A 14647-nucleotide genomic window follows, 5' to 3' on the forward strand; every position below is an offset into this window, starting at 1 on the left:
GAAAAGAGAAAGCTACTTCACTGCATTATTGAATTATTGCATTTGATGAGCACTGTAAATGACTGTATTCTGATCCAAATGAATTTGTATATACTTACAGAGGAATTTGGGGTAGTATACTTTGAAGCAATTTATGATATATTTCACAAACTCCATGTCCTGAAAAAAAAGGAGAAAAGGGAGATAAGGGATATATACAACACAAGCTCAAAGCGGGCTTCAGCCTTAAAAAGCACCATTTCATAAGCTCGGAACTGAAGAAACCGTTTGCACAGGCTGATATATTTTCTGCCCCAAGCTGTGAAATGACCCAGTTCATAAACACTGAAACTCTGTCACAAGTTCTGTGGTATGGCAGGGCACTGTTGGTATGCCATTCCTTATATATTTCCACCCTCCTCAGTTCCAGGAATACCAGTTTGTCAATAAAATAAAAACTGTCAAAGCACTCCACACAAGACACAAGCAAACGATAGATGTTACTGTTATTCATTTACGAGAGAGATTGCACAATCGCAATGCTTACTCTAAAAAAAACTTGAGCAAGCATTATCACTCTGTTGTTGTTGCTACATCATTGTGCTATCCGTCTTCCCTTGAACCAAAGACATGAAATCAATACTTCAAAACAACACAATGTAAACATATATTAGTCAATAACCAAATCAATAATCATAACCAACAGACTTGCTGCTGTATATAATCTGACTTCCCGTCATCCTGCAAATTCCGTAACATATTACTTTCCCAAACTTGTGGAAAACACACACACACATAATCCATATCTCCAAAAACGGACAAGTTACATTAGACAACCAGAGAGAGAGAGAGAGAGAGAGAGAGAGAGAGAGAGAGAGAGAGAGAGAGAGAGAGAGAAATAGAGAAATAGAGGTGATCATGCACACACAGATTTACATTAGATTCCAAATCAATTACTGAGAAAAGATACACTTTCACCCCAGATTTACCTTTGAAATCCTCCTTAACACGTTTACGTTGAAAAATGAGACAAATGTTTTAAATACAAAATAGCAAAACATTGTTAACAAGTTTATCAGCCTCACACAATACATGATGTTTGTTTCACATTTCTCCCTTTTTGTTCTTCTGGAAAATAAAGACGTGACAGATGTGTATTGATCATCTTAAAAAGTGAACTGACTGTTCTCTACTAATCCTTTCACTTCACACTCTCTGCTCTTCAGTTATGCGTGATTCGAATTGTCCTTTTCACCAAACCCATAATACTTCTTTTAAGTAGGCCAATTTAGCTAAGAAAAGACAGTAGAAACATGACAATAGTCTGATAGAGCAGCGTCATGAGAAGATGAAAGGTATGGGAAGAGGATGTAAAGGAAAGGTGTGTACGTAGTAAAGTAAAGTAAGGTGTGTTTGTGTGTGTCTCTGAACATGGAACAGGAGAGGTAAGTGCCTTCTGTAAGGAGAGCACTGTGACTGAAACAAAGTCAGTTTGTGGATTAGACCGGCAAGTTGGATTGACCAAACGGATTTACAGGTCGCTTTAATCTCCGCCACGTCAAACCATTGAACACCATGAATCCGTTTAAGACTGGATTCAAAAACAACCTGTGATATTAGGATGTGGCGCAGTGTTTAAAAGGCACGCAAGTGCTAATTAAAAGCTACATGCTAAAAAAAGCCTAAACAAAGTTCATTTTTCAATTATTTTTCTGCCAGAAGGTGAATAGCAAATTCCTACACGTTTGTGTCCATGTGAATGTGATGACAAATGAATAGTTAAAGGGTAAAAGTAAGAAAATATAGACAAGAGATGAAGCCAAAAAGATACAGTAGGTTTGGATAACTTGACATCCAGAATATTCTGCCTGACAACTACTACTATGCAGAGCTCTAAATGAACTTTTTTCATCACCAGCCAAAAAGGCTGGTAGATGTTAATCTTACAAGCCAAGCGCACGCTCACGACACTTATGCATCAAAGTGGCTGGTAAGTTAGTCTTTTCTACCAGCCAAACTGAAATTTCACCAGCCATTTGGCCAGTTGGCTGGCACGTGTGTGTGTGCGTGTGTGTGTGTAGGTGATTTTGTGAATGTTTTATATGTATGTTTAGTTTAACTGCACATTGGAGATCGGTCAAACGCCAAACTTCTTATCTGTGCAAACCCTGTTACATAGCTTTTTTTCCAATAAAGTACACTTGACTTAATTTAGAGCCCTGCTACTGTGTCACTAATGGGGTGAAACAGCGGAGGTAAGTGCAAGAGGTGGGCTTACGATGTTGCTGATGCCAGACTCAAACATGTCAAAAAAAGTAAGTTAGTCTTTTCTACCAGCCAAACTGAAATTTCACCAGCCATTTGGCCTATTGGCTGGTGTCAATTGAGAGCCTTGCTGCTACTATGGGAGAAACAGGGGAGGTAATTGCAAAAGGTGGGCTTACAATGTTGCTGATGCCGGACTCAGTCATGTCAAAGACCACCGTGAGAGGCATCCCTGGCTCCCGCTTGGCATAGCGCTCCAGCCAGAATGCCACATACTTCTTCTTGTCCTGAAAGGTCTTGGCATCTTTCGCATGGAGCTTCACCTTGAACCAGACTGGACGAAACAGACATTGCACAAACAACTCAGCACAACCACATGATAAAAAAAGGAAATATCTAGTCCTTCTATTAGTGATTGGGGATCGTCTATGTTCTAAGTCATCTACATAAACTTGCTTACTAACTTTCACAGGCAAGCTTGTGGTCACTGTGGTAAGGGGCCGTTTAAAGCAAGGGAAAAAAAACATGACATTGTAATAGTGAGCAGAGAGGTGGCAAACAAGGAACATGTTTTCTGAAAAATGCAATAGAAATACAACAACCCTGTGTACAAAACTGTCTGCACATCTTTTCTTAGCACTTTAGACAGCCCTGTCGTAACAATCAAAGCTATTAACACAACAGCTGAATTCTGACGATGGTTTGCTGAATATATGTCTTCATTAGACTATCCATGAGATACATTTCACTATGATGACTGAGCTGTGTCCCTTAGCTTGATCACCTTGTCTTCATAGGAATAAGAACAAAATGCTGCCGGCATACATACACAGTTTGTTTCCCTCTTTGTCGTAGCCATGGAGGAAAACAGCACCAGTCTCAAACATCCACTTTGGAATACTGCTTTCGGTGAGGTCTACAGAGTAGATAAAGGACAAAAATTTGGTTACATATTGAAGAAAAAACATCGATGTTACCCAATATAGCGGCCATAGGTATCAGGTAGCATACAGTGACATAGTGACTACCATATCAGCCAAATTAACTTTCTTAAAATACTCATTTTCCTTCTTATCATACTTAAAAGGTACACTGTCCAGGAAATGGTCAAAAAAGGTACTGCAACTATGCTGCTCATTGAAACTGTGTCGCCTATTGCCAAATTTGACCTTTTCATTGAAGTTTACTAAGTAATAAACCATCATTTTGTATTATGGCCCAAGTGCAGTCATTTTTGCAGCTACCATGGAGAAGATCCCCCTTTTCATGTATGAAAAGTGCAATTTTTCCAGTCATAATTAATACTTAGAATTTGATGGTGGTGGTAAATATTCATGAAAAAGGTAACATTAGTGAATGGGTAGCATGAATTCTGGAAATGAACAACTAAAAATCTCACACAGTGTACCTTCAATGTTATATTACAGGGAAGTAAGCTTACTTAATACATCAATTTAGTGGTCCTCAGTGCCAATTGTTATCTTTTTCCAGTACTCTAGTACTTATCTCTTTCAAGTACGCTTGGACACCTCTGTATGTAGTGATACATGCTGATTATGTTGTTTAGCAACCAACTGCTTTGAACATAGCAAAGGGCGGCACTGGCCAAATTCAGGAACTGAGCAGGACAATGAATGAGGCGCTCTGTTAGATCTAAATAGAATACAAAACACACACACACACACACACACACACACACACACACACACACACACACACACACACACACACACACACACACACACACAGCTTATGTGGACAGAGGCACAGGAACTTCTCTGTACCATGTTTCACAATGCTGCTACTATTGCTGTGCCGTTTTCAGAAAGTCATCATTTCTGTTTTTAACACAAACAAGACACCAGAGATACCATCACCAAGTCTAAGCAGAGCAACATGGGACACAAATTTCCCCTCGGGGATAAATAAAGTTCAAGTCTAAGTCTAAGTCTAGACATTCACAACAACCAGACATTCACAACAACCACCATGTAAAGCTATTTCAAGTGGTTCATGGCTGCGGGCTAGGTAGGTATGGAGGGGTCAACATAGCCTACCATTGAGGGTATACTCTTTTCGCCACTGAAAACTTTCATCAATCATTTTCAGTGCATCTTCCACAACATCCTGCCTCCATGTCAGATAACCTTCAACCACACTGTCATCTTTCATGAGTCGGTCCACATCTCTGGGATCATATTTGTCTGATGAATCTGTAAACAAGAAAGCAAAGTGAACGTGCTGGAGTGACAGTCCTGGATTTTATTTGTATGTAGAGCTCTAGTTGCGTTCAGGTTGGTCATCAAAACACTTTCTGCCATGCTCCACCTGTCTTGTAAACTTAACCAACAGAGATAGATAGAACTACAGCATACTTTGAACACAAGCAGATATGCAGATTACAATCAGCTAACTACATAAATGAGGGACGTTTACATTCTGCATTGTACTGGATGCTACACGTCATGCGAGTTTGTTCAGTTACATATAGCACAGTGTTGTTGACAACAATGACAGCAAAGTAGGTGGTTAGCTAACTAGCAAGGAAGTTGGAGTAGCTAAAATTCTTACCCTGTACATATTCATTCTTAAACCGTTGTCGCGTTTCTTCGATCTTGTTTTCCGGTTTCTGTCAACAAAAACAAAGACACATGTCACATCGTGCTACAGCGAAGAAGACGTTGAAATTGAGTTTGAGTTGACAATGCTATGTTAAGTTACCTGCTGTGATTCAGGCTGGCCCTCCTCCGCCATGTTTGTTGCTCAGACTGGCTAGCTGTGCTACTTTCTGTCACGAGTCTGTTTGCTAGGCTAGGGATACAGCGGTCGGTGAAGTTTGCATCCTACGCGAACAGTCACCCAGACGTCAGCTGACCAAAACACTGAACGAAAAACTTCATGCGAAACTGCGGCGATACTTCTGCCAAACAGAACTTCGCGTTCTTGTATGCAGAAGGAAAAAGGTTGTCGCTCAAAGGCACTTTTTGGTCGGCCCCCACATACAGTGAAAGGTTCAGCCCCCTGACAGATTGTGGCGCGCTCTCACTTCAGACTCATACATGTCTCTTGTCATCTACTGCAACTAACTTGTGAGTTCTCCGTTCTCAACACTCAACCTAACTAGTAACTTCGCCATTGTGGGTTTTTTTTTGTTCGAAATGAATGTTAATTTAGGTGTAATATTCTGTATGGACAGTTCTCTATTTAGCTAATGTAAGCGTTACCAGCTAATCACTAGACATGGCATCATAAAGTTATGAACATCTACGACCAATTACCTAGACTGACTGTTGAGATTAGGCGATAATTTAGGACATACCTCACATTTCTGGTGATCTTTATCTTCACCATGTTACTCTGTGAGCGAATTAGACTACGTGTTCTCTCATTACAAATCCTTTGTTTTCTCGTTGCATGGCCACAGTTATCAAGCTTATCACATCAGTTCTTACCTGATTCAACACATCATCATCATCACCCAAAGACGCGCAAAGTGGATTAGTCCAATTAATCACTCCTGATTCTGATTGGAAGAAAGTGTTACATCCTGGGGCCCCTAGGCTGCAGATTTCTGTGCACACACCACCCTGGAAAATTTGCAATATGATTACGAGGAAAAGGATTTAAAGATAACATACCTGCCAATAAGTGGAGAGGAGTAACACGATTTGTAAATTATTTTTTTCAATATCACATCTGCAATTCTGCGATTTTCACTTTTAGCCAATTGGGGACCCCCTGTCAGGTGGGGCCCCCCTAGGCTTCAGCCATATCTAGCCTGTGCATTAATCCGGCCCTGCTACTGACCATGGCATAGGCTATTCCAGAAAACATGCATGCATGTCCATTTTAAACACATGTTTTCTATGCTGTTCTGTCTCTGTTTTTTCTACTAAAAATAGTGGGCCCCATGGAAGATTTACGTTTTGGGCCCCCAAAATGTGCAGTAGGGCCCCTAGAACACACACACATTTTAATCCTGCCCTGCTACTGACCATGGCACCAGGCAAGAAAACCTGCATGCATGTCCAATTTAAACACATGGTCTGTTCTGTCTCTCTTTTTTTCAGATGATGCATGTAAAGAGCATGTGGGGCCAGAACTGTGTCTGTTCTGTTAAGGACTTGTGATGACCCCCAGAAGACCACACACAAAGCGGATCACCTTAAATGGTGACATTCTTTTCTTTCAATGCAAATACTCAGATCAAGATGGGGACAAGCAGGTGAAGTCAGACCTCATCTGTCAGAAGCTGTCATTCACCAGGGAAACCAATAGTTTTTCCTCGCTACATGGTGACACGACTATATACAAAGACAGCTCCGCAGACGTAGACGTGGTACATTGCTCTACAGCTTTTGACAGGAGAAAGAAAACGGTGGTCCCTTGCATCTTGCTCCGACAATGGAAGCAGAAAAGCTCCTGTTACAGATACAAATTCATCACGTTGACAAGCCCCACCAAAGCAGAACTGCATGTCAAGTTTAGCACCCAGTATGAACTGCGAGATGACATCTCAATATGCCAAGGCCCCACCATCATGTGGAGGCATGAGGGCAACGTGTACTACGCATCAGCCTGCACAGGTGAAGTCAGAAGTCTTCCTGTCCAGATGTCGCCGGTTGTGTTTTTGGGAGAGCTGTCCAATAAGTTGATCGTTTTTGGCTCACTAACACATGTGGCGGAAGAAGAAGAAGCTATTGTTCCACAGGGCATAAACATAAGAAAAGAAAACAAAATAGTAGCATACTCCATTGAGGATGGAAAGGTGTTGGATGGAACATGCATTATGCCAAACGCATACGGCTCCGTGGTGCAGTGTGCTTGCGTTGTTTCTGCGGTGGAGGTCGGAGGGCATCTAGAAGTCACCATGCTGGCAGCCACCAATAGAAAGCAGCTGGTCTGCTTTGAGAATGGGGATCTGAAAGAGGTCTGCCAGTTGCCATTTGAAGAACCTGAGAGCATCAAGATGGCCAATACTGGAAACAGTGGACTCCTACTCCTGATCTCTTTCAACCATGGAAATGTGTGTGCAGTGTGGAAAGATACCTTTCAGGTACTATAGCTGGGAATGATATGATACACTTTTTTTTTTAAAAACTGACAGTGTCGAAGTACTTATTTGATCTGATGCATACATCATACTGTGCTAATGTACAAAAAAAACCACTTACCCTACTTGGCATCTGCACGTTGTTGTTTGTATTTTCTGTGCACTTTGTATCTATGTTTATGTCTTTGATTGTAAGTCGCTTTGGATAAAAGTGCCTAGTGTAATGTAATGGAAGAATACATCAACTTTAAAGCTGCTATTGAATACATACAGGAAATAACATGAAATTCTCCGGGTAGGCCTATATGAATAGGGATTACTGAATATCTTTATAATAAAATATTGATTTCATGGACGAGTAATTGAGCTATCCTCTGGCTGGTTTGAATTCACCATCTCAGGTGTGGTACGGTCTTATGTACAGTATACAGTAATAAAATGAACGAAACATGTGGACCTTTCAGCCATTTTTGTTTTGGATTTTTCCTCTACATACTGTATAATCGGTATTTCGTAGGTATTGCATAGGGATAAATATGTGTATCTGAAATGAGTTGATGCTTGTTTACCTTAGGTTGCAGCACATTGGTCTGGCATGAGTTCAGTGCTTGTTGATGATTTTGTCGGATGTGGGACAGACCAGGTCCTTCTGGTGTTGCAAGACCAGAATCCCCCTGAATCGCTAGCAAACTTCATTTTGACAGATCTCTGTGGAACAGTGCATTCTGTGAGTAAAATCTTTTTTGTTTGATTAGTAGGATTTACTTGATTTCGGCCTACACGTTCTGGATAGATGGTACTATATTATATTGTTTTTTTGACTGAATGAACATTTTTTTTCAGCACGGCTATAGTGAGACCAGCGAGGAATTCGAAACTTCAGATGCTTCTGAAGGAAACTACCTTTGTACTCTGCAGGCTTTAGAATCCAGATTACAGGCAAGTCCTGTCATTTTCTTACTGATATATGTATATGTAATGTTTATTGTAATGAATAATTCACAGAATAGCACAATGACGTCGTCAACATATTGGCAATTCAAGCTTGTTTTTTTAAGCGATGTAAGTTGTGCATACTAAGTAAGGTTATTGAGAAGAAGTCTTCTCTACTCACAGCATTGCTCTTTCCACTTTCACGTCCTCCTCTTTTTGCTTTGATCCTCAGAGTGGCCTGACCTTGCTTCAAGACCTTCAGAGAGATCTTGATGTCAAAGACAGGGTTCTTCTGCAGTCCACCAATGCCCTGTCAGATATGGTGTCAGGAAGAGACTACGCTGTATCAAAGACTGAACAGGTCATGACTCCTCCGCTCCTCTGCTCTTTCATGTCCCATACTCCACTGTGTTTCTTCGTAGCATCTTTGTTCCATCCACCCGCGGCAACGTGACAATTCTGTTCAGCACAGCACTATTCTATTGGAGCCATACAAAATGTCAGTTCTTTGTTCCCTTGAAACACTGTACTCTGCAACTGTACGGTATATGAGCTGGGAATTGATACACCCAGCAGATTTTGTGCTTTGCTCCAGCTAACATGTTTGTTTTTTCTTAATTTATGTACAAAGTATGTATTCATTTATTTATTATTGTTATTAGTAGTAGTAGAACTAGTTTTATACTTTATGATGAGTCTCTGAGCATTCAAAAACACTTTATTGATAAAAGTGTGTTTTTATTTTTCATGTGTGGCATATAGGAAGGCCTGGTGTCGTTGTGGATGGAGGCTGGTGGTGAGGAAGAGGAGGGAGAGCCGCAGGAGAGGATGCAGATAGAGACAGAGCCAGCCCCACCGCCTTTCCTGGTGGACGCGCTATGGCAGAGGATCATGGATGAACGCCTAGTGGTGGGAGTCTCGCTAACGAAACGGGATGACATGTAGGTCCTCTAATGATCTCCTTAAGGTGCTAGTTACACGTATCTGGATATTTTTAAATGCCAATTTTTCCACAACATTTGGGTAAAATAGAAAGAAATATGTCTGCACACTTAAATCCTCTTTGTGTTCTTTTTAAGAAGCCAAGCTTTCAGTCTACTGACCTTCCTCAGGGCTCACAACATTTGGATAAAAATGAAAACGCTACTGTGACGGGTGCGTTTTTGCCCCTCTAAATGGGATCTTTTTTTAAACCAGATTTTTGAAATGCACTTTCTAAACCTCTGCTTATGTGTAAACGCGAAGCCAAAACTAACGTGTTTTCAAAAATATCCATATAAGTGTAAACGGCTTCCAAATGTCTTTTTTTCTCTCTGTGTCTGTGTCTCTCTGTGTCTGTCTGACACCATGATAACTATTTTGTTTACTCCCCAATCAGGCTGTAGAGACACACATCTTAGCAGACAGTTTTTTTTCCAGTCTTTATGAGCATTGTGAGCCAAATATCAATTTAAGCTCCGCAGATAGAAGCCTGTGTAGAGCATCTCATTACAAATCGCTTGGTGGTAATTAACTGAACTCTTTTCCATTTTGTTTCTGTTTAGTGAAGAGTGTGAATCATTAGCTTGATCTGTACCAGACCACTGGCCCCCAACTCTGTGATAATGATATACGTAGTAGGCCCTCGCTCGTTGTTAATTGTGTCCAATCATGCATGGCTCATATGAGTCTCATCAGCCAGCTGTCACTTTCCACTCTGGCTGTTGCCCTGCCTGCGCTCTGGTGACTTCTTGCTTCCACATCATTTTCCCCCTCAGTTTCTCTCTGGCGACAAAAAAAGTTTGACAGACTACCGTAATTCTGAGCCGGAGACCTACAGGAGCGTCAACGTTTTTTGTTTTTTTTTCAATGAAAAGTTTACATTTTCATTTTGATACTTTTCTCCTCTGATTCATCCATGTGACACAGTAAATGTGGTCATCCAAGTACTAATTAATAATTCATCAATTAACTCATTCATTTAACCCATTTTAGCCTAAGGCGCCTGCAAAAAAAACGCCTCTTTGTATACAGTTGCACACAGTGTTTGTACAAATTATCAATCTATGATAATGTTAATGATAATGATAATGATAATGTCTTTGTTTACAGTCACACATAGTCTATTTGCCAGTCCTCAAATACACAAGTTTCTAGATATTTTGCTAAACTGATATTCCAGTTGATGGATATGACAGAGGCAACTGAATCCAGAAGATGTTACAGCAAGGCAGGTCTGATGCCATATGTTGGAAGGAACTCTAAGTCAGGGAACAATGAAGAAACCATGAATATTCCTCAGTTGACATTCTGTCAAATTGTGCTTGTAATTTCTTAGAACAGGATAGGATGAGCCTTTATTGTCTCTTCAAGAGAGATTTTTTTTCTTGGGCACTGTGTGCAATGAATGTCTCACAAATTTCACACATCAACACAATAGACAACACAAATAGCAATAATCATGGCAGAATAGACCAAAGCAAAAAAAAACATAAGTAAACATATATGGTCTTCCCCTCATCCGATCACACATAGCAAAGAATAATAATAATAATAATAATAATAATAATAATAATAATAATAATAATAATAATAATAATAATAATAATAATAAAGAAATGGAGCTCTTGAGCCTGGATCGCAACAGCGTTGCGCCACCGGATGTCATCTTGTTTTGCTCGTTGATGGGCAATGTATGTGGAGTGTTCATACAGGCAAGGGTTGTGATGTGAATATGCAGACAGAGTCCTTCTTTGGGGAAAACAAATCCCAAAAAGGCTCCATGGTGACATGCCCTTCTCGTCACCATGGTAACTGTGTTTCCAACAGCCGTCGCCTGAGCTCTTGTGCTTATTTCTTTATTTATGTATTCTTATGAGGGCCCCCTTGGCTGGTGGCTTGCAATCAGTGCTAGTTTGGCTTGCTTGCATGCTTCGCCTTAGCCGTCACACGAGTGTCTCTGTAATTGGTCAGGAGTGAAGCTTGCGAGGTGATGAGGATTGGCAGGACTCATGATGTCTCACAGATTACGGGGACAGTGCCACCTCCACGTCATATACTGTGTTTTATAGAGGGGCATGTCTGCACAAGAAAAGGAACAGAACATCTTTCCTTGCACTGCAACTAAATACTGTTTTTGTGTGTGTGTGTTTATTTGCTTATTTGTCCAGACTCCTGAAGAGTGCAGCCATCTCCCTGCTGGTTGATGCTGCTCAGGGATACTACATCCCCGCAGTTATCCAGACCCAGAGCACGGCACACTGGCTCCACACCCACACACACACCCACGGCTCCTCTCCTCCGGAGCCGGTGGCGAAAAGAAAGAGACTGAACCCTACTGAAGGCAGGGGCTGTACTAGTAGTAGTAGTAGTAGTGGTGACCGTGACCTGCAGAAACTAACGCTGACTGCCGCCTGTGACCTGGCCCCTTTCCTGACCGGCGATTCTGTAAAATGTTCGGTGGTGCTCCATTATGTCCAGGCTGAAGAAGCGACTGACGAGGGCCCCCCTACCCAGAAGGCCTTTCTGTGTGGCATGGTCTCCCTCAGCATCTCAGATGTGACTCGCGGGTTGTATCATCCTCTCTTGCTTCAAAGACCTACTGATGGTTCCCAAGGTAATAGCAAGCAACAACATTGTATTCCTCACACAGATTTTCATTTAGAAAATTAGTGTGCAATCAAAATGGGATTCTTGTTGAGGTGTGCTTCTTGGTGACTTGAGGGATGTGGAGGAATCATTGAGGAATACTGTAGGAAATCATTATTCAATCACTTCAATGAGCTTTGGATTTTGTGCTGTTCTAATTTGAAAAAGTATTTCCACATGAGAAATGTGAAAACGACTTCAGCCACTGCTAACACCTAACAGTTATACTGCATTATTTTAAACTCCTAATACTATTGTTATTTTTTATTCTATTTTAATCATCTAATCCTACTACTATTATCAATATTAATAATTATCATCATCTTTTCTTTCAGATGAATTAAGACAGGACCTTCTCAGCCTCTTGGCGTTATTGGAGTCGTGGTCTCTCCAGATCTCCTCCCCGGACCACACCTTGCTTGATGTGGACCAGCTGCTGCGGGAAGCCTTGGGGTGCGAGACGGTCAAGTCCAGTCCCCAGTACCTGGTGTGCAACCCCACAGGAGCATCTGCATCTGCTGTGATGGTTTTCCACTGGCGACAGAAGAGTCCCTTCCTAGGAGAACTGATTGTCTATTGCAGGTCAGAGACTAGCTGTTACAAATTGAGTGAAATTAGGTTGTGACTGCAAGTTTTCTTCTGTTTCAGACATGTAAAAGTTTTGTCTTTACCTGATGTGTTTTGATGATGTAACTTGCGTATTCATCAGAGAATGAGAACACATGAATGTTGATATGTGACATGCTTTTAAATCAGCTGATGTTGAAGTTACACCATCGAAACATTCACATATAACAAATAAAACTAAAACAAAACAAATAAAACAAAAACTTAAAGGTGCACTATGTAAGACTGTGGCCAGAGTAGGTATTGCAACTCTGCTGCTCATTGAAACTGTGCGGCCTATTGCCAAATTCGATCTTTTCATGAATATTAATTAATAATAAACCAATATTTACTAATATGACCAAAGGACGGGAAGTTTTGCAGCTAAAAATGCTATTTCTGGAAATTGGTGGCCCATGGAGAAGATCCCCCTTTTCATTTATGTAAAATGCAATTTTCCCAGTCACAATGAAGAATTAGAAATTAATGATGCTGGTAAGTAGTATTTGTTAAAAAGGTAACATTTGTGAATGGACAGTGGGAAATCTGGAAATAAACTACTAAAAATATTGCACAGTGCACCTTTTAAGATTTGATTTTGCAGTTAGGCATAATGAGCTTTATACTTCTATGCTGTAATGCGCTTTTGCTTGTTATTATACTTTTATGCTGTGATATCATGTCTTTATTTGTATGCACAGTATGTCTGTGAGATATCACAACACCATCTTGGTGTTTTGCAGACATGGTCCACAGACAGTAATACAACAACACAGACAGTAATACAAACCTTTCCCAGCTTGTGAATCTCATGGTGAATTTGACTTATGTTGGCTTGCTTTCTTTTCATATCTCTCTCCAGTGGCACGGTGGCTTTGCTTAGATTCCTGCACTCCCTGTGTGGCTTCCTGCCGGCATCCTGTCACGTCCAGCCCCTGAGGAAGGTGGGAGGATCAGAGGGCCGCGGCGGTCAGGAAGTGGCGCGCTCCCTGGAGAAGGAGGTGCTGGCCCTTCGAGATGGACTGTCGTCCCTTCTTACCAATGGGCAACAACCGGGCGGGCAGGGGCAGGGGCGGGGCAGTGCAGGGCCAATGGCGCCGACGGCATCTGGATTTGGAGCCCCAGGCGAACTGGCAGCTGAGGAGCTCCAGAGGCGCCGAGAGGAGTGGCAGAGGGATATCGAGGGGAGCAACAGGAGGTCGGGCCCCCTAGTGGCCGTGGACCGGTATCACATATTGGTCCAGAGAGTTCTACGCGAGCAGTTACAGGTGGATATAGACGTGCTTCTGGATAGGCAGGTCAGGTCTGTGTTTATTCAGTGATGTCTCCTTGTATGTACCAATGAGATTCAGGGGGATTCACACCACCTGCGACACAAAACCTCCTCCATGTTGTTTCCAGATATACTTTCGCAGGGATTGACAAGTCAACCACGGCTGCACTGTTTTTTCAGGCTCATTTGTAGACACGTCTATTCCCCTCATAATGTGTGATGACTTTAGACTGAAACCGCCTTCGTCTGACAGAGGGCACCCCTCAACGCCCCCAGCCCTCGGGGGAGTCTGCGTGACTGCGGAGCCACACTATAACACGCTGCTGTCTGTTACCGCACCCTCTGCTGAACTTCTCAAGGGGGTTCACACCTCTAACATTTTGGTGGCATTCGACAGAAACACTCTACGCTCCTGCCCTCCGGCATCTGGAGATGGCTTTTGTCTGTGTATTACGCGTGTGAAGCCCTGTGGGACTTGCACTGTTCATAACAAGCTCTTGCTCTTTTGGTTCTGTTTTTTGTTTCTGTGTTTTAGAATAAAGCTTTTGGCGGTATTTGCTTTGTATCTTTTGTATCTTCCCTCTGGAAAACGTTCATGATTCTCTCACACCTTATTGATTTTTTTCTCCCCAATTTCCAGGTTAACACCTGCAGGGAAATAATGTGTCTTTGATGGTGGTCTTCTTACAGAGGACAAAAAGAAACATGCATCAGTAACACATTTTATGTAAGGTACGAATTTCTTTTTTATTTCCATACGTCCCGTGGGCTGATATGGAAATAAATATAAATAATAAAATAATATGTATAAATATAAATAATATAAATGAAAAATAAATAAAGAAAGAAATAGATAATAATAAAAATAGAAAATATTTAAATATTTAAAGGGACACTGTGCAGGAAATGGT

At 41.4% G+C, this 14647-nt stretch overlaps 2 protein-coding genes across 3 annotated transcripts in view; one reads left to right on the top strand and one right to left on the bottom strand.

Annotated features, from left to right (window-relative positions):
- Nucleotides 1-5644, bottom strand: part of mospd2 (motile sperm domain containing 2) — a 24102-nt gene extending 18458 nt beyond the window's left edge. The window contains exons 1-6 of one of the 2 annotated variants that reach the window (XM_063213297.1): nucleotides 5564-5644; nucleotides 4816-4873; nucleotides 4302-4457; nucleotides 3074-3160; nucleotides 2424-2578; nucleotides 99-159 (exon numbers count right to left, since the gene is read on the bottom strand). In XM_063213297.1, coding sequence (XP_063069367.1) covers nucleotides 99-159; nucleotides 2424-2578; nucleotides 3074-3160; nucleotides 4302-4416 — 418 coding nt within the window. In that variant the 5' untranslated portion in view covers nucleotides 4417-4457; nucleotides 4816-4873; nucleotides 5564-5644. Of the gene's footprint in view, nucleotides 1-98; nucleotides 160-2423; nucleotides 2579-3073; nucleotides 3161-4301; nucleotides 4458-4815; nucleotides 4874-4965; nucleotides 5328-5563 lie in introns of those variants that run through there. The other variant, XM_063213296.1, reaches the window with a different exon arrangement.
- On the top strand, nucleotides 5194-14290 carry fancb (FA complementation group B). The gene is made up of 9 exons (XM_063213295.1): nucleotides 5194-5333; nucleotides 6315-7300; nucleotides 7872-8024; nucleotides 8141-8236; nucleotides 8463-8591; nucleotides 8993-9171; nucleotides 11380-11825; nucleotides 12193-12439; nucleotides 13326-14290. Exons 2-9 carry the CDS (start codon nucleotides 6374-6376, stop codon nucleotides 13783-13785), a joined length of 2637 nt encoding a protein of 878 aa, XP_063069365.1. The 5' UTR covers nucleotides 5194-5333; nucleotides 6315-6373; the 3' UTR covers nucleotides 13786-14290.
- The last annotated feature ends 357 nt before the right edge of the window (nucleotides 14291-14647 follow it).

This window comes from Engraulis encrasicolus, chromosome 13, assembly GCF_034702125.1.
Source record: "Engraulis encrasicolus isolate BLACKSEA-1 chromosome 13, IST_EnEncr_1.0, whole genome shotgun sequence".
NCBI classification, from domain to species: Eukaryota; Metazoa; Chordata; class Actinopteri; order Clupeiformes; family Engraulidae; genus Engraulis; species Engraulis encrasicolus.

Coding starts and splice junctions, on each gene's coding strand:
- fancb (XM_063213295.1), top strand. CDS start 6,374: ATGACCCCCAGAAGACCACACACAAAGCGGATCACCTTAAATGGTGAC. Junction 8,592..8,992: donor CTGTATCAAAGACTGAACAG/GTCATGACTCCT, acceptor TGTGGCATATAG/GAAGGCCTGGTGTCGTTGTG. Junction 9,172..11,379: donor CTAACGAAACGGGATGACAT/GTAGGTCCTCTA, acceptor TTATTTGTCCAG/ACTCCTGAAGAGTGCAGCCA.